This window comes from Perognathus longimembris, chromosome 25 (genome assembly GCF_023159225.1).
Source record: "Perognathus longimembris pacificus isolate PPM17 chromosome 25, ASM2315922v1, whole genome shotgun sequence".
Classification (NCBI taxonomy): domain Eukaryota; kingdom Metazoa; phylum Chordata; class Mammalia; order Rodentia; family Heteromyidae; genus Perognathus; species Perognathus longimembris.
Genome location: NC_063185.1, coordinates 13,689,707 through 13,709,715, shown reverse-complemented (window position 1 = coordinate 13,709,715; position 20,009 = coordinate 13,689,707). Strand labels below are relative to the sequence as shown.

Here is a 20,009-nt window from a genome sequence, read left to right as displayed (position 1 = left end):
CCGTCTGCCTGGCTGGAGGGCTCCCAGGAGCAGAGCCTCTTCTGAAATGACTCTTTTTTTTTGGCCAGTCCTGGGCCTTGGACTCAGGGCCTGAGTACTGTCCCTGGCTTCTTCCCACTCAAGGCTAGCACTCTGCCACCTGAACCACAGCGCCCTTCTGGTCGTTTTCCATATATGTGGTGCTGGGGAATCGAACCGAGAGCTTCATGTGTAGGAGGCAAGCACTCTTGCCACTAGGCCATACTCCCAGCCCTGAACTGACTCTTGAATGTTAAGTAAGACAAGTAGTCAGCCAAATGACATCAAAAGGGTAGATGTCCAGCACAGGCAACAGCCTTGGGCTGAGAGAGTATGGTCTAGGAAGAGCAATGACAGGAGAACAGGAAGCATGCAGGAGAAATGTTCATCCCTGGGCCCATGAGTTTGGCTAGCAGTCACAGGCCAGGGATGTTAGGATAAAGGCAGCCTCCTGATGCCTATATCTGGACCTCTTGGCCAGAGTCTGTGAGAGCTCAACACACCTGTGTGGAAAGCAAGTCTACCCAGAGCTTTCCTGTCCCCCAAATCATCAGCCTATCTGCCTCTGAGGGCACCACCTGACTAATGGAATGCCCACTTGGAAAAAGATGGGTCAGGGGCCCAAGGTGGTCAGCATCACATGGCCAGCCCTATCTTTAGAGTATTCTGACCCGTTGTTGGCCAAGACTAGTCTGGTGGAGCAATCACTGTGACTGTGGCTGTGGCTTGTGATCTCAGAAGGAGGCAGGAAACTGTGGCCAAGGCCCCAGTGACAATACTTGCCCATCAAGCAGGAGAAAGGAAGTCATGCCAGGAAACATGCACAGCAGCTCCTTCCGGGTCAGGGCCTGCGTGGCCCCAGTCCAGCCGTCGCTGGTCTGCTCTGAGACCTGTCACAGAAGCAATTCCCAGATGTAGCCCCCATATCACTCGCCCCCATAGCGGTCAAGGTAGTCACTGTGGTATCAGGGCTCAGAGTCCCAACAGACATGGAATCTGTGACCAAAGACCTTGGAGGTGACACCCTGGCCCCCTGGCCTCTTCAGAGTTCCTGTGATTGCAGCCACAGAATTTCTTGGGCCTCTTTCTCTCTGACAATTTTTCCATAGAGCAGCTGGGAACTGATGTAAACCATTCTGAAGCCCTGCTTTCTGACAGCTTTGTAGGTCCTCCTTCTCTCACTCCCATCCCCCCAAACCCTATTGCCTGCCCCCGCACTCAATCTGCCCAGTGGCCTGAAAACTCTGGCTTCTGCTGCAGTGGAGACAGAGGGTCCTCTGTGAGGGTTAGCGAGGCTGCACCTGCCTTCTGCTTCCATGATGTCCACAGCCATTGCTAGAATTCTGTCCAAATACATATTAGGATCTGGGATAGCACAAGGAGCAAGACTAGCTGTGCCAAGAAGGAGTTCTAGAAGAGGGAGAGAGACAGACAAGAAAGAAGTGAACACATGTACCAACAGGAGTTCAGACAATGATGTGTTACTAGCAACTGGATGAGGACAGAGTTTGACTGGGTGGGCACCATGCAATTGGTTCACCCTGAGGAGGGGACATCTGAGCTCAGAATGACATAGGAAGACTGGTGGTTCATGAGATCAGTGGCAGGACCTGTGGTGGGAATAACCAGGAGTCAGAGAAGAAAGCCAACGAAATGAGGGAGGCAGCGAGGGAGGTGGGGGCAGGAAAAAGGACAGTCTGAAAAATGTAGCCCTGTCTACATGACCTGACTACATTCTGTTCTCAGACAGGTGATTAGTGATGTGATCTAACTTGAGCGTTTCAAGGCTTAGTCTGGCTGCTATGATGACTAGACCAAAGTGGGAGCAGAATTGAGTACTGGATGTGCCTGTTCTCATCAGGCAGGGCAGACTTCAGTGGCTTGGGCTGGGGTGGTGAGAAATCAATGGCCTCTCACTAAGTTTTGTAGGTTTTTTTTTTCTTTCTTTCTTTTTTGAGACATGATCTCACTATGTAACCCAGGCTGATTTGGAACTTGAAATCCTCAGGCCTCAGCTGAGATTAGAGGCATGTCCTCCGCACGCTATGCTGTGTGTGTGTGTGTGTGTGTGTGTGTGTGTGTGTGTGTGTGTTTAAATAGAACGTTAAGAAGCTGCTGGAATACTGGGCTCTGGTAGCTTATGCCTCTAGTCCTAGCTACTCAGGAGGCTGAGATCTGAGGTTTCAAGGTTTGAAGCCAGCCTGGGTAGAAAAGTCCATGAGACACATTATTTATTATTATTATCCTTATCATTATATAGTTGTGCACCGGTTACAATTCCCCAAGTCAGGTTACAAGTACAATGCTTCTTGGTCAGTGTCACCTCTCCATGAGACCATGTGGCTGAGATTCCAGGTGTGAGTCACAGTGCCCAGATTTCAATTGGGAGAACTTAAGTCACCAATCATTGTAGCAATGGAAACAGAGCTTAATTGCCTCCACAGTGATATTCAACTACCACTGAGGGCAGAGTAAGTGGAGGTTAGTGAAGAGTGGACACTAAGGTCTGGAAGTCCGTGATCATTGGAGAGCTCACTTAGATCTCCAATGAGAGCCACCTGGAGGGAAAACCAGGAGAGATTACATTTGTCTAAAGCTCAGGAGAGAGGTCAGGGTGGAAAGTAAGACTTCAGTTATCTGTGGCATGCGGGCAGTTCTTACTCCACAAGCTTGGAAGAGTACACCTGAGAAGTGAGCGTAGGTGGTGGTTGGAAGTCTCAGCCCTAGAACCTAGGGACTGAGCTGTCACGGAAGCCAAGGAGGAGAACATTTCCCTTCAGCTGTGCTGAGAGCTTACTAGTACAAAGGCAAGATGAAAATAAAGATGTAACAACATGTTGGTAGCCACTAGGACACTTCCATGGTGGCCTATGAGGTGAAGAACTGGGAATGGCAAGGTGGAGTGATTTTGAAGTACATTTGGAGAGGGCATGGAGTCAGGCAAGAGTTAACCGAGTTAACCTAGCATGGCTGGAACCAGTATTCATGGTGTCTGTAACTGTGGCCCAAGAAGAACAGCTGAGGCCTCAGCACAGTCACCTTCTTTGTCCCGGGATGACCCTGAACTCCGAGTCATCCTAGGCCAGGAGCTTCCCATTGCCCCTCAGCCCTTTGCAGCCCCTGTGTTAGACCATGCAGTCTGCCTCACTGGAACCACCCACATATCTGCCTCTTCTTTGCAGCCTAGGCCTGCCTAGGGCTGGACACCGTGAAGTGGAGGGGTGAGTGAGCTTTACTCATTGTGTCAAGGACAGAGGGAAACTCCTGGGCAGTGAAAAAAAATGATTGGTAATGGGGGAAGGAGGTGACAGCAGCTGGGGGAGGGGGGAGGGTAGGAGGCATCAGTGAGTTTCCAGACAAGAATGAGAGTAAAGGAAAAAGGACAGTAGAGGCTCTGTGGCCTCAAGCTTGAGTGCTTGAATGAGGCGCTGTGGGGTGGGATATGTGATCCCAGAAACGGGGCTGGCAAGAGAGAGTAGGAACAAGTTTGGGTCTGAATCATCCTTAGAGGCTGCCTTCAAAAGATGGTGATACCTGACCTGGGAGAAGCTGGTGCCAAGCCATCATCATGCAACATGGATAATACTTGAAGGATAAGCCTTCTTCTGAACTGTGTTGTTGCTTCACTCTTGCCTGGCACACAACAAGAAACACCATCCAGGTACTGTGGCTCATGCCTGTAATTCTAGCTATTTGAGACATAGAGAAAGGAGGATCATGGTCTCAAAGAACAAGTTAGATGTGGTGGTCCATGTCTGTAAGCTACTTGGGAGGCATAGGCAGGAGGACTGTAGTCCAAGGCCAGCTCAGGCACAGGACCCTGTCTGAAAAAATAACTAAAGCAAAAAGGACTGGAAGCATGGCCCAAGTGGTATAGCACTTATCTACCAAGGGCAAAGCCCTGGGTTCAGGCCAGCAGGTGACAGGGAGGGAGCAGACCACACTCTAGCCCAGCAGTCCACTCCATTCTGTCTGCACACTCTTCTAGGAAGAACCACCACCTGCTCCAGGAGATCCAGAAGGGCTGGGCAGAGGGTCAGAGGTTGGAATGGATAATTGATGGCTGCTTCTATCCTGTGTACCTCCCAAACCTGCCTGATGGAGTCTGTGATATGGATTTTCTGATTAGGACATCAAGATAGCAGTGTCCTAGACATTTTGAGGCAGGAGATGGAGGAAGAGACTGTGGAAACTTTGTGTAAGTTTTCAAGTTTTCTGTTCTGAAGCCCAGAATACACAGGAAGTTGTTATAAAAAGAGAAGTCTGGGCCGAGTAAGGAGATCACCAATGCTAGAGAGGGGTGGAGTCAATGAGGAGTAAAGTAATACAGGGTCAGGCTATTGCCATAGATTATGTGATGCCCCTGAAGGTGGGCAGAGGGGAGACAGTGTGGCCTGAAGCCTCTTTGGCAAGGTTTGGACGAGAATAGTCTAATTGCCATGTGGGTGGTAGATGCAAGAGTCTATGAGAGGAATGAGAAAGAACTTTTAGCCACTCATTGACTGGAATGAGCCAAAATAGACACATTTGATAAATAAATTTGACCAAATTTGAAATCCAATTACAAAAAAAAAAGGCAATAGAGGAAGAAAGAAGAAAGGAAGGAAAAGAGGGAGGTAGGGAGGGAGTAAGGAAGGAAGAAGGGAAGGAAGGAAGGAAGAAAGAAGAAAGGAAGGAAGGAGAGAAGGAAAGAAGGAAGGGGAAGGAAAGAGAGGGAGAGAGGAAGGGAGGAGAAAAGGAAAGAGAAGGAAATGAAAGGAAAAACAAAGGGAAGGGAAAAAAATAAATAGGAAGGATGGAGTCAAGCCAGTGAGCGGCCTGGGTCCTGGCTGCTCAGGGAATACTGGGGATGAGAGAACACTGACTCACGGGAAAGATGCTGTGATCAGGATCAGTACGATTTTGTGGGGTATTGGAGAAAGATTGACAAGCTGTTCCTTTGCCTGGACTTTTCTTTCCTCCCACATCTCATCCTGTTGTCAGGATCCCACACCCACTTCTCTGACAGGCCCCTGTCTCTCCCCACAGAGCAGCCAGCTCTCACTCCATGGAGTCCATCTTCTCCACAACGAGGGGCAGGGCATCCACAGAAAAACACAGCCCACCAGGATGTATGCCTCAACTTGCATTCTTAAAAAAAAAAAAATAAGATAACCTTTTTCTTTCTAGCCACGGGTGTTTCATGTATGTTTATTACAAGAAGTGTGTGAGCTGGTGATGTGGCTCAGTGGATGCTAGATGTTTGCCTGGCATTTGAGCCCCAGCTCTAAAATGAAAAAGTGTGAAAAACTCACGCCTGTAATCCTAGCTGTTCAGGAGGATGAGATCTGAGGATTGTGGTTGGAAGCCAGCAAATAAGCATTAGTTAGAACACTAGCTAGAACACTGGCCTTGAGTAAAAAAAAAGCTAAGTGACAGAGCCCAGGCCTTGAGTTAAGTTTCCAGGACCTGCTTGCACACGCGAGCACACACATGAGCACGCACACACGCACACACACACACACACACACACAGAGTTTAGAGAATCCAAGAAAGAATTTTTAAAAAGTATAAAAACCACTCTATCCCTAGTTCAGAGGACACATCATTATGTGTCCTTAATGGTCCCTTTCAATCCTATCTTTTTATTAATTGGGACTGTGTTTTATGTTCTTACGTGTTTCAAAGTGGAATACAAACTACATGAGAACAGAGAAGTCACTGTATTTGTTGAGCTTGGCACAGTGGCACATGCCTGTATATTCCCAGCACTCCCAAAGTTGAGACAGGAGGTTGGCCAGGTTGGGCTACGTAGTGAGTTTTAAGCCACCCTGGGCTAATTACAAGAACCTTTCTCATAAAAAATTTTGATGGAAGAATGAATAATTTACCAAAGTCGCTTAACATTTAACAAAATGTAAAATAATAATTTAAGATATTAATAACACATCCACTGAATTCAAAGTAACCATTTTTAAATTATTATGTACTTTTCTTTGCCATTATTGTGTGTGTGTGAGTGAGAGAGAGAGAGAGAAAGCACGCACACACACACACACACACACACACACACTCGTCCTGGGGCGTGAATTCAGGGCCTGGACACTGTCCCTGAACTTTTTTTACTTAAAGCTAGTGTTCTACCACTTGATCCACAGCTCCACTTCAGGTTCTTTGATTAATTGGAGATAAGAGTCCCACAGACTTTCTTGCCTAGGGTGGCTTCCAAGCACAATGCTCAGATTTCAGCCTCTTGAGTAGCTAAGATTATTAGCCACCACCTGGCTCAGGAGGAACACTTTTGAGGATCATGGTGGCAGGAGTGGAAGGGCCCACAGAGGAGGACGAGCTGATGTCGTGCATGCTGAGTACCAGGCAGGGGTCCCTGAGAACCAGCCAGAGGGAGCAGAGATGCTCAAAGGAGTTCCAGAGTGAGTATGGGGGTATTCCTAACTTTCTTCCTTGGAGAACCATTGTTTGTTCCTCACTCCCTATAATAACCTCTTTTTTCTTAAAGTCCTTTTTAATGGCATAAATCTAAGGGCCATCCTCCCTGCACCCCAAAGTCTCATGAGACATGACTTAAAGGTGAGCCATATCCACTTGTACCAAAGCAGGTTCTACAGGTGTTCTCGTCTGCTTTACATTTTCTCCTTCATTGCAGGATTCTACAGCACCAATTCTGATGAGTGTAAACAGCCAGATAAGATGTCTGCCCAAGTGCTGAGTGGCAGAGGTGACTACGGGATTTCAAGGGAGGGTGGCCTGGCTAGGTTTCCGTCTGACTAAGGTGTCAGTGGCCAAAACAACTTCCCTCACTCCTTACCCTGCTGCCTCTGGGAATTCACCTTGTGAAACTGTCATTTCTTAATCTCTCATATTCACTCCACATATGGATCTTGGGTGTTTTACAATCTGTTCCGTTACCTCCTCCTTGTTTGGAGATTTCATTTTCAATGTTTTTGCTGGGGGGAGAATGATCTTGAGTGGGGTTGGCAAGTAGGATATACTAGGATTGGAGGTGAGTTTCCTGTTGCAATACCACCATTGAGCATACGTGGTTGGCCCTTTTTGTTTCTACAAACTCAGGGGCCGCTCTCTTTTCCTCACTCTGGGGTTTGTCCCTAGAAACTACAGGAAGGCTGAAATGACTTCAAGGATGAGAGCAAAGTCTCTGGTGCCTGGACTGCTGTTTCTCAGAGAAATGATCCTTACCTTTTCCTTCTTTACATAAAACAATCTTCTATTCCTAATTTTAAGAGATTGTACGGAGAAACGATAAGAAATGGTGATTTACTCTCTATGTGATTTTTATTTTGGGTCAAGTTTCTTGCTAATGGATGTCATGGAAAGCACAGAGTTTGGGGATGAGGTGGCTTTGGGTTCAAATCTCAGGCCAGCTGTAGATCTTTAACACTTCACTCTTGAAGGCTCAACTTCCTCATCTATAAAAGAAGAAAAAAAGTTTATAAAGGTGACCACAAGCCACAGTAGCTGTGTTCACCAGCTCAAGACTAAAAAGGGCTCAGTTAGAGGATTGTTGAGCTGCTTAGAATCAGCACAGTAGAAGATGAGGGCCACCTAAAACTTTAGATTCCATTTTGGACCTGCTGAAAATCTTTACTTTTGAAACATAACATAGTTGGACCTGAGCCTTTTCCCCCTGGAGATTTGAACTCAGGTTTACTTGCTTGGCTGCTGATCGACCACTCGAGCCACTCCTTCTTTATATATGTATGTATGTCTTAGGGCTTGGACTTGGAGCTTGAGCACTGTCTCCGAGCCTCTTTATGCTCAAGGCTAGTGCTCTATCACTTGAGTCACAGCACCACTTCTGGTTTTTTTGAGCCACTTCTTCAATAGAGGCAATGGATTTTCTGCCTGGGCTAACTTCCATCTGCATCTAAGTAGCTAGGATTGTAGTCATGAGCCACCTGTGCGTGCTCCCCGCCCCCACCCCCACCCCTTGTACCTATTCTCCCTACCTTTCATACATCCTGTAGAGAGCTCAGCAATGAAATCCTTCTTGTCTTTTATCTCTGCTCCTCTGGGGATGTTTGCTCCCTTTGTGTATTCTCCACAGATATGCATTCTTTAGCTTGGCACTGGTGGCTCACACCTGTTTCCCTGTGGTCTGAGTACACCTGGACTTAGGCATTGGTTTCTTAGTTCAGTGTAAGGAGTTCTGGCCTCTAGGGCAAGCACCAATGTCTCTTGACAGCTTTCTTTCCTTTGCTATCCCTGGCAGCTGGCCCCTCCTCAAGGACCTCCTTCCCCTTCCCACCAGTCTTCCTAGGCTGACATGAGCTACACAAAGGTTCCTGTGGCCAACCTCTAGTACTATTCCCTCTCCAAAGCCCCAGCTCACTGAAGTCCTCTAGTGGTACAGCAGAAGTGGAGGACTTGGGCAGAAGATGCCAAGAGACTGGAGGGTCAGGAGGTGCTATATCTTGGTAGCAGTGGCCCTCTACCATATGAGAGGGGCACAACTCTGATTCTCTCAGGATCTTCCCATGATCTGCCCTCTCCAGTACTCCAGTGCTTTCTAAAACCAAACAAGGACTATGGAAATAGTTTGTACTGTAGTAAAAATTTCTCTTGCTATAAGGAGAATGCAAAGAAAAATCTGTCACCACTGATAATCACTATCAATCTTCCTTCCCTTTCCCCCTTATGAACACACAAATCCCTTTAAACATTATGGAGATCATGCTGAATATACTGTTTTATTATCTGCATTTTTCAATTGGCCATGTGCCAGGAACATCTCTGTGTCACTGTGCGATTTTTCTGCATCATCATTTTTACAGGCAGCAAAGAACACATTGTGATACAAAAATGTATGTGACCTCTTGATTGGGCATTACAATAATATCTGACTGGGCAATTCTGTAAGTAACACTGCAATGACAATCATTTTGAGCAAATAATTCCTAATACTCCCTTTTATGTTAATTCCTAAGGAAACTCGCTGGTGGTTGTCAGAGGTTGACAATTTCTTTGAAGATGGCAAAACATTTTGCCAAATTGTTCACCAGGAAGGATTTGGTTTGCTACCTGGTGTGTGTCTCTGTGTGTGTGTGTGTGTGTGTGTGTGTGTGTATGTGTTGTGCACTTCTGTGTGTGAATTATCTATTTATATATATATATATATATTTTTTTTTTTTTATTTTTTGCTAGTCCTGAGGCTTGGGATTCAGAGCCTGAGCACTGTCCCTGGTTTCTTTTTTCTCAAGGCCAGCACTCTACCACTTGAACCACAGCACCACTTCCAGCTTTTTCTGTTTATGTGATGCTGAGGAATCGATTGAATCCAGGGCTTCATGCATGCTAAGCAAGCACTCTACTGCTAAGCCACATTCCCAGCCCCCTATATTTTAGATTTTTCAATGGTGATTCTTAACATGCAGGCATTTTAATTTTGCATGTAGTTAGACTTTTAAATCTACCACTCGTGTGTGTGTGTGTGCGTGCACGTGCATGTGCAAATGCACGTGCTTGAATGTGCCAGTACTGGGACTGGAACTTAAACTCGGGGCTTCAAGTTCTTGGTCATTCTTTGCTCACTGATGACCTTCCTCCACTTGAGCCACAGCTTTCCCCACCCCCGCTCCAGCCCCTGGTTAACTGGAGATAGAGTCTCTTGGCCTTTGTCTACCCTGGCTGGCTTCAAACCTTAATGCTCCATGCTCAGGTCTCCTGAGAAGCTAGGAATACAGGTTTTCTCAACAGGGCCCGGCCCACCGGTCCTTTCCTTTGTGTCTTCTGCCTTCTTTGTTGCTTGTGAAATGACCTTCCACACTCCCACGTGGCATGATATCCAGCTGCATTATTATCTTTGATCTTGTTTCATTTAGAAGGTGTGTGAAATATAGCTTATTCTGCATTAAATCCTGTAGTTACACGTGTTTCCTCGGGAACCTGTAGGTATCAGTGGCTCAACCATCTTTAACTCTTCACTTGGTGCACTTCCAGGGCTTCATTCACCTTGTCTTTCTATAGGCGTTCTTCACCATTTCAGTGGCACTTCTTTTTTCTTTTTGAGAAGAGTTTTATTAGTTGTGTCTGTCTTGTTGGCTCATCAGAAATTTTTCAATGAAGAGAGCTCTTCCTAAATAAGTGGATAGGGCTGGGAATATGGCCTAGTGGCAAGAGTGCTCGCCTCCTAAATAAGTGGATAATTCCTGCCTGACAGGTAGACAGTAATATTTCCACAGAGCAAGGGAACTCCATATGGGGCAGGAACCATTTATTCAGTACTACGTTCCCAGGATGGAGAACAGTGATTTGATCATGGGGGGACTCAATATATACCCTGATAAGTGAATAAAATATGAATGACTACTATGTATCCATTTTTAAATGCAAATAAGTAATAACATGAGGAGGAAATACATTGTTAGGGCTAAAAAAGCATCATAGGGTTCTGAGTAAACAGTATCCTTCATTCATTTAATAAATATTTATCAAACTGTGCTATACATGGGGATGATAGGTACTAGCTAGTCATGAATGAAAAGGTTATACAAAGAAAGCTCAGAATGAAGGGTGAAATCACAGGATCTTTGAGAGAAAATGTTAAACTGGGATTAAAACTTCCCAGACTCATAGGAGACCTCACCCTTGAGACTGAACCTAGGGGTAGGAATTTCTCACCAGAATTCAGTAAGTACTCAAACTCAAAGGATAAATGAAAATGAGGTAGATCTCTCTACCCTAGAGATAACCCATTTGCAGTTTGCTGAAAGTGTATTTGTAAAAAGTACTTGAAATGTTTTTGCTAAGGGGCACCAACTTGAACCCATGAATTAACTAAAAGTAGGAGAAAAGCTAAGCTTGTCTCCCTCTATTTTGTATCTGTTTTTGCCCTAAAGTATTCTTTCTATAGTCACTTTGTAATCACTTTCTGTTTGGAAACACTGGTAACAGGTTAACACAAGGAACTGAACTTACCCATAAGAAATAGCAGAGCTCTGTAAGACTGACCAGCTTTCAAAGGAGGACAATTATCTGCCCCCTGGAGCAGAAGAAACTGTCTAGGAACCAGATTGGTTCCTTCAAGTGATGACTTTGACATTGATAATTTCTCTAAGACTCCAAGAAAACCTAAACAGAGATAATGATCAAGTAGGCAGTTAACTAGGGCTCAAGCTATGCATATCTCTTGCTCTCTGCCCCTAATTCTTTTATTTTTTTTTTTCTGTTAGTCATTGGGCTTGAAATCAGGGCCTGGGTGCTGTTCCTGAGCTTTTTCTGTCCACAGCTAGTATTCTATCACTTTGGGCCACAGTGCTACTTCTGGTTTACTAGTAGTTAGAGATAAAATTGTCACTGACTTTCCTGCCTGGGATGGCTTTGAACTACGATTCTCAGATCTCAGCCTCCTTGAGTAACTAGGATTACAGGCGTGTGTTACCAGTGCCAGCCTCCCTAATTCTTTTTTATATTTAAAATCTAACAGTTCTGTCCATACCCAAAAGATGGTTGAAAATGAACTGAAGTACTGTCTTCCCCATGGCATTATGCCATGTAACAAATCTTTCTCTACCATATTCCTCTCTTAATAAACTTTCCTATCACTTTTACTATGCTCCAAATCTTACCTGAATTCTTCTCTCACCGACTAGATAACAGGAACACAAACAAGTTGTATTTTCCTGGTGCAAGAATTAAATGACTTCACCTTGTTATATTAGTCTGTTACTGCTGTCATAACAAAATGCCACAGACTGGATGACTTAAGCCACAGAATCTTATTTATTTATTTATTTATTTATTTGCCAGTCCTGGGGCTTGGACTTGGGGCCTGAGTACTGTCCCTGATGACTTATTTTGCTCAAGGCTAGCACTCTACCTCTTGAGCCACAGCGCCACTTCTGGCTTTTTCTGTTTATGTGGTGCTGAGGAATCGAACCCAGGGCTTCATGCATGCAAGGCAAGCACTTCACCACTAAGCCACATTCCTAGCCCCCCACAAAATCTTTTTAACTCGTGTAATGGGTGCTTAAACATTTCTTTTGTTGAGAAACGTTAACTCCTTTCTTGGACCCATAAATTATTTGAAGTCAGGATAAAAGCTGGACATTCCAGCATTCGTTGTTGGTTTTTTTTTTAATCTGCCCTCTGAGCCATTCTCTCCATCTTGTAATCCAGGAAGAACGGGATTGATTGATTATTGATTATTACACAAATCTCTCCTCCTTGGGAAGCCTAAAATTAACATCAGACAATCTCTCTCCACTCCTGTTGGGGTTCAGCTTTGGCCTTAAGGGGGAAGGGCAGAGGAGAGCGCTCCCGAGACGCCGCCCTTCCCCCAGCCCTGGGGGAATGCGGAAGCAGGCCACAATTCTCTGGGTCCGGAACCAGAAGAACTGGCTTTGCGACCAGCCCCCCAACTTTCTCACCAGCCCATGTGCTCCCCATTTTCGCGGGCTTTGCCCATGGGGTGGTGCTATGCAGGTGACGTTAGCTCATGAGGGGGTCTTATGATAAGCTCACCAGCCTATCGCCAGCTCCTGGTCTATCACCCCTTTTCTCATCACCCCTACTATATCAACTGTTAGCCACTCCCTTATTAAATCAGATTTGCTCTTGAAGCTGTCTCCGAGACTCCGTGTGCCTGACTTCCTTCGTGGGTAAGGAGGGAGGAAAAGGGATCTCGTATGGCCACGTGCACCTTAGGCTAGCCCGTGTCCCTTCACTCCACCTTGGCTGCCTGCTGGTCAGGTGCCCAGGGGAGAGGGTGAAAAGGGGAGCACTGATAAGGGAGTAAGCTTAGCATCCCCGCACCGGGGGAGGTAAATCTAGCCCGGCACACTCCCTTTTTCTTTCTCTGACCCGGGGAAGAGTGTAAACCCTGGTCAAACAAGACATAACTTCAGAGATGTGGCTCCAGTAAGCCAGTAACTGAGAACCAAGGCCAGCTCCCGATGTGCAGGATGCATGCATCCACCATACATCCCAGAACTAAGCCCCTGAGCTAGCCCTTTATAAAAGAAGACATTTGCTCCTATAAGGAGAATGACAGAGATTTGAGACTTGGATTTCTCTGTCCTCTTACATGGCAAATAATAAATCTTATTTTCTCCCCCCACCCCCAAACCCTGCTCTCATTTGTGAATTGGCATTGTGGGGCTGGTAAACTGGATTTCTAATAACATTACAGTTCTAGAGTGTAGAATCCAACATCAGTGTGAGGGCACAGTCAATTGCTAGTGAGAACTCTCTACTTGGCTTACAAATGGCCAGCTCCCTGTGTGTCCTTGAAAGAGGAGTTTTATACCCTAGGTCCAAATACCCAAAGGTTCCATATGTCAAATCTGGCCACCCGCTCAGCTGAAGTGCAGAGACATGGTATAGGGAAGAGACCTATCTTATATATCCCATCTTATAACACAGACAAGAGCTTTTGGTTGTTTCATTCTTATTGTTGTTATATATAAGTAGTTGTACAAGTGAGCTTCAATACAACAAATTAGTTTCTAAGTACAAAGCTTTTAATCAGTGTCATCTGAACCTTGGGCTTAAATATAAAGATAGTTGGGATACTGGGAGAAAGGTATACATTAAAACAAAAACACAGTCCTAGTTACTCCTTAGGCCTGTTTGGTCTGTATCTCCATCTGCCTCTGGTCTTGCTGGGTTGCTGGCAGGTGCTCTATCCAGAGGAAAATTTGCTGTTCCTTTCCCCAGGGTAATTTCCTCCATCCCTCCTCCAGAAGGTGTTATCACTCCGTGCAATCCTTCCATGATCCCACAGCCGACCTAGGGCTTTCTTGTCTCTATCCCTCAGGAGAAGCTAAGTTATGCTCAGAGGGGGAAAAACAAATACAATCAGCTAAGCTGTAATCAGTCACAGCTCCAGCACAGGTTTTTGAATTAAAATATTCGCAAGTAGCAGAGACATCTGTAGGAAGAATAACCGGATGAGACATTCTGCAGGAGGCCAGGCTAAATGTGTCCCATGACATCACTGTGGAGAGGAGACTGCCAGAAGCCACACAGGGCCTCCTCTGCAGTTAAGTGCTGCAGGAGGTGGCCTGGGTCTGGGCCTGGGTCTTTGCTGCCTGGCTCCTGGGCCCCCTGCTCTGTGAAGAAACACCATGCTGTTTCCCTGACATCTGCTCACTTCCCTAGGACTCTAACTGGAAAGATACATTCTGTCTGTCTAGCCTTCTGGTTCCCCCTTGTGTCTCTTCCTGAGTAGCATGCAGGTCTTCAGTTAGTTTGCAGCCAGTGGGAGTGAGGTGGGTTTCTGACAGCCTTGTCACCTGCTGGGAGGGATCCTGCCACGCGGCCCATGACACTTTTCGTGGAGAAGCCTTGCCAAGTTTGAGATTCCAGCACAATCCTTGCTAGGATCAAGCTAAAGCAACTATCCCAGTATCCAGACCCCGGCATGGGGAACAGTAGTGACACGTCTGTAGACTCAAGAGTTCTATAGGCCTCACACAGACAGGCCCGGGCACAGACGTGCTATATATTCATACTACAGGTAAAAGGCTCCCACCCCACCCCCACTTGCAACACAGCCGCACACAGGGCAGGGAGTGTTGGGGGGGAGGGGGTATGCCACCTGGCTACTTTATGCCACCTGATCTCTGTTCTCTAGTTTCCCATTGTCTTCTTGGAGATAAGGTTCCTAGCCAGTGCCTACCCTGACAGAATTGAATGTAGAGAGGGCTGGGCCGCCTGAGCGCTGTCCTCGGTGCTGAGGCCTAAGGGGCTATTGGCGTTTTTGAGGGAAATAAGCAAGGGCATTGGTAGGTGATCCTGAAGTTCAGGCTGTCTAGATGTCCTTAGAGTCCCCATGAAACTACCTATCCTTATTCTTTCAGAAACGTGTACTGGACTGCGCGTCAGTAGCTTACGCCTGGAATCCTAGCTACTCCGGAAGCAGAAGTTCATGGTTTGAAGTCAGCCTAAGCAGAAAAGTGACTCCATTTCCAAAACAGCAAAAAAAAAAAAAAAAGCCGGGTGGGAGGTAAGACTCAAGTGGTAGAGAGCTCCAACCAGGTATGAGGGTCCTGAATTCACACTCCAATACTGCAAAAATAAAATAATTTTTTTTTAAAGGAAGAGAAAAGGGTGCAATGGGACACTGAGACGGAGGGCGTCCAATCCTCCTCCATCCCAGCCGCGTGTCACCCCGAGGAGGCTGGGTGGCTGCAGGTCTGCGGGAATTGGGGCGGGGGGGGGGGGAGCTCGAGACTTCATGTGCCACCAAGGAACCGTACGGAGACCTCACGGGGACCCCCGCGATCCTGCAGGGGCGCCGGCGCCTTCGTCCAACCGATGAGCCCGACGGGTGAGCAGCAGGGGCTCCCCCAGAAGGGGCGGCCGCCGGTGACCTTGTGCAGCCTCCGAGCTGACCTTGCGCCGTTCCCGTCCCACCTGGGCCGCCCCGCAGCCCTCCCCGCTTCCCTCGGCCGGAGCCTCCACCCACCCAGCCCCGGACGGAGCCCGGCCGGCCGGCTCGGCCGCGGCCCCGGGGGCGTCCGTCCGCGGGCCTCGGTTCACCGCGCCTCTCCCGGGATCGGCGGCGCCTGGGGCCCCCCGCGGCGGGCCGCGCGGAGGTGAGGGCCGCGTGCCGGCGGGGCGGGCGGCGGCACAGCCGGTTTTCCCCGGAGCGTTGGGCGGGGGGGGGGGGGGGGGTGGGGGGCGCGGGCGGAGCGCGGGGCGCGGGGCGCGGGGCGCGGGGCGCGGCCGGGCCTCTCCCCCGCGCGGGCTCGGCGGTTCCGACGCGGCGGCGGCGGCGGCGGCGGCGGCGGTCTGCGCACCGGGGCCCGGCGGGGCTGCGGGGCGGCGAGCGGGGCTCCGGAGCCGCGTTGCGTGCGCGCGCGCCGCCCTCCCCCTTCCGCCGGCTCCGCAGCGGCGCGGGGAGGCGGGGGCTAAAAATACCCGGCGGCGGCGGCGGCGGCGGCGGGGACAGCGCGGCTGCGGTGCGGCGCGGCTGCGGCGGGGCTGCGGGGCCGCCCGGGGGAGGGCTGCGGGGCCGCGCGGGGCCGGCCGGGCCCCTGCCCACCGGCATGCTGACCTTCTTCCTCGTATCCGGAGGCTCCCTCTGGCTGTTCGCGGGTGAGTCCTCGCCCCGGGGGCCCACCCGACCCGCACCCCGGTCCCCCTCCGGCTCCGCCCCCCCCCCGCGGCCGCCGAGCCATCGCCCCTTCGGGGTCCCCCGGGCACCGCGACCCCGCGGCAGCCGCCCTTCCGTTTTCGTGCCCCCTCTTCCCTCCCAGCCGGGACCCGCCGGGTCGGAGCAGGCCCCAGGCCCCCGATCGGATCCGGGCCGGGACGGACGGACGGACGGACGGACGCCCGGCAGCGGCTTTGTGTCCGGTCGGGTCTCCAGCTGCCAGAAGCCCAGAGTGTCGCCCCCTAACCCCTGCCCCCCGCCCCGTCCCGTCCGCCGGGGGGACCCTAGCCGGTCAACTGTGGATCGTGATACCTGAGCCGGGAGGGACCCGGACTTTCCGATCCGGACCGGGGCGGCCTCAGGACCCCCCTCCCCGCCCGCCCTTAAGCCAGAGTACACGACTTTTATGAAGCAGATTTACCGGCTCTCCCCGCTCTGCCCAAGGTTGTTCCCCCACACAGCCCCATCCACACCCCGCCCTTACCGGAGCCACCCCTCATCCCCGCACACTCTTAGCCCAGACCCCCCTTCCCCCCCCCCCCCGCGGCTGGATCCCTGCCCAGAACTTTTCCCAACCCATTATGCCCACCTCCTGGGGGCTTTCTTGCCCTGGACCACTGATGGACCAGTCCTACTTGAAATGTCCTCTCCCCTCAGTGATCCTCCAAGCCCTCCCAGCGTTTATGATACCAAAGGGTCTCCACTACCCCCACAGCCTGTCCCTCCTCCCCCACAGACAGATTCAGCCTGACAGATATATGTGAAGTGCTTGACCTTTAAAATGGGTTTAAACAGGGCCTAAGCCCGGAAGCAAATTTGCTCGAGAACGTTGGTGCTTATGATTTCAAATTGAAATGACACATCAGAAGTGGATAAAGTTCTCCTGGAGCCGAAGAGAGGGGAGGACGTTGATCCTTTTGAGATAGATCTTCACTTGAGATTTTGCATGCGTTCTTTCTTATTCACAGCAAATCTTAGGAGGTCATGGTGTCTTCTCTTTCTGTTGAGGTTAGGGGATGCATTGACTTGTCCAGTGTCACATGGATAATAACTGGCTCACTGAGATTCCATCTGAGGCTCTAACTGATCAGCAAATGCAAAGTGCTTGTTTGTATCTGAACCTAGAGGATTGGTGAGCCAGGCAGTCACTCCCTCCTTCCCTGAGTTAGGCCACAGGAATACTTCCCCTGAGACTGGGAGAGTAAGGCCTCTTTAATCCCCTCAGCTCCCTAAGCCCCTTCTGTCTGCCAGTGTCTGATGACAGGCTATGCAGGGCCACTCCAGTCCTGATGCACACACCTAACGGACAAGGACAGAACTAAAGCTAGGGTGAGGAGTAATGACAATGATGACAGTTTTGATGGCAGTGGTGCTGCTGTAACACTGGTTCATCATCTGAGTGATGACGGGTGGCCTTTGAGTCCCTTCTGAGTGCCAGGATGCCTTTGTCCTATCCCCTTGTAGGACCCCATTCAGCCATGGCTCTGAGGCAGCTTTCCGAAGCCTTGGTCTTCTGTGGCTGCAGAGGGAATGTCTGTGGGCTACAGAGTTGCTTGTAAAAGAGGTCATCAGCAACCTGAGGGAAAAAAAGCCCTTTACTGTGTGGGGCCCTTATCTACAAAGTAAGGCCTGACCGTTCCTGACTCCCACTGGCCTCTGACCTTCCTCCTTGAGGAGCATTTCCTGAAGTGGTCTGGTGCCTCTTGAATAGGGAAAGGGCAGAGGGCAATCTGCCTCACCGAGGGGCTGTACAGTGGTCTTGGAGTGGTCAGCAGGGGCTCTCTTGAGACGGCTGCTTACATTGAAAGAGGCTGAGGGTGGAGGATGGCTGTCACTGGCTGGAATACCCCAGGAGCATGATGGGGTTTTCTACCCTTTTTCTTTTCTTCTTAGTTTTTTTTTTTTACTTTGCTTGGACCCCAACTTTTTCCTGACCTCGGGGAGCAGAGGGGACAGAGAGGACTGTTGGGCTCAACCGGGAATGTATTGTTCTTATAACCCAGCGGCCACAGCAGCTACTCCGTCCCTTCCATTCCCCAGAAGGTGGGGGGCAGGAGGGGGAACATTCCTGATGCAGTGCCACTTCTGAATAGTGTTATGTACTTTTCCTCCCACCTAATCTGGCTCTAGGGAAATAACACAGGGGCTGCCCTTGGGGGAGAAAATGATGGAAAAGAGGAAGAGGGAGAGAGCCACTTGGATGAGGAACTGACTAACTGTGGGAAGCACCATGTGTTCTGGGCTGCACTGAGACCTGAACCAGCTCATATGCCCTTGGTGTGTTGAATAGTCAACAGGGAGACAAGTAAAATGGGTTCAGAATGAGTCAGATGCTAGTCGTGGCATGAGAAAATAAGTCCTCTCCGTCAAAATGATGGGAGCAGTGGACTGGCGGTTGTGCCTGACTGTACAAAATGGAAAGAGGCACCACTCATGGTGGATAAATATGTACCTACCACGAAAGGAAGGCACCCTGTCCTCTAGACAGATGCAACCCCATGTCCTTGCATAGGGCTCTCTGTCTTTTCAGTTCATACCTGACCCATTGCCAGGACACAGGAGCATTTGTTAGAAGCAGGTGGGCCAAACTCTTAACTAGGGAGGTCAGACTAGCCATCATGTGCAGAGAAGAACTGTGATGAGGGTTTGGTTTTTCAGGGTCTTGTGCCTTGGAAACCTTCCTGGGGGACCCAGAGGAGCCCTCTAATTTGCCACATTAGCCAGGATGACTTGTGGGTGGTTAGGGAGTAGAGGCAGCAATGTGGTGAGAGTAGGATGGGGATGTTAGGATGTTATGGATTCAGAGTGGATGTGGCTTCAATTGAGGCAAGGCTCCAAAAAGGGAAGAGATAAATCCCTAACCTTGCTCCCTGCCCTCTGGGACTTAGGGTTGGATCCACTGGGGGTACCAGAGAATGATGACAAGAATCCGACTGTAGTTGCTAGACAGGGGCAGATTTGCACACTCTGACTCAGCTCAGCCCCACAATAAAGGACTAGCACAAGGTCTGGGACCATCCAAAGGATCCAAGAAGGCAGCTAAGAATTGGGACCAGTGAGCTGGGAATGTAGCTTAGTGGTAGAGTGCTTGCCTAGCATGCAGGAATCCCTGGGTTTGGTTTGCATAAAGTCCCTTCACCTCAGTCTGAGCATGCTGACACTAGGGGGCGGCAGAATTGAGTCATTCTGCTCTGGCTCCTCTCCTGCTCCCCGCCCCCACCCCCAGTTTAGAGATCCTAAGGGCTCTTGACCTTCAGAAGACTGAAGTTGGCTCAGCTGCATGCAGCCCCTGATAGGACCAGGGGCTGTCCCATAGACAGGCTTATTTGCAGGAAGAAGCATTTATATTGCAGGAGTGTGCACTGTATCTAGACAGTACCTAGCAGCACAGGGTAAGTACTCAGAATTTACTCAAGTACTGGCAGGGAAGTAGTGGGGGACTTGCAGATATGTTGGCAGCTGTGTTTTCACTGAGCCCCTACTATATATCACAGTGGTTCTTCAGTCATCCCACAGTGGTGCAATTATTGCTTTTATTCCAGTTACTAGGTAAGGCATGGAGACCCAGGCAAATTTAATGGGAAAGCAACCTGTAAGAACTGTGAATCAGCCAACATTTTTCAACTTGCAGGGCAAAGGTGGTTTTGGAGTCCAACATGCAGAGAAGTAGAGAATGAAAAGGCATTTGGGGAGTTGAGGGACAAGTTCTGCTTGACTCACCAGGGTGGGTTCTCGGGGCCTAAAATGCCAGGCCAAGCCCTATTGACTTTATTTTGTGTGTGGTTACATTAAGAAAGTAACTCTATGGACTGGGCATTGTGGTATGTGCCTGTTGTCCCAGCTACTTGGGAAGCAGAGGCAGGGGAAATCAGGTCCT

The 20,009-nt window shown here is 49.3% G+C and overlaps 1 protein-coding gene across 1 annotated transcript in view; it reads left to right on the top strand.

Moving 5' to 3' along the window:
- The first annotated feature begins 16,005 nt into the window (after positions 1-16,005).
- Positions 16,006-20,009, top strand: part of Acsl6 (acyl-CoA synthetase long chain family member 6) — a 52,886-nt gene continuing 48,882 nt past the window's right edge. Inside the window, exon 1 of the mRNA XM_048334187.1 lies at positions 16,006-16,074. Coding sequence (XP_048190144.1) covers positions 16,026-16,074 — 49 coding nt within the window. The 5' untranslated portion in view covers positions 16,006-16,025. The remainder of the gene's footprint in view (positions 16,075-20,009) is intronic.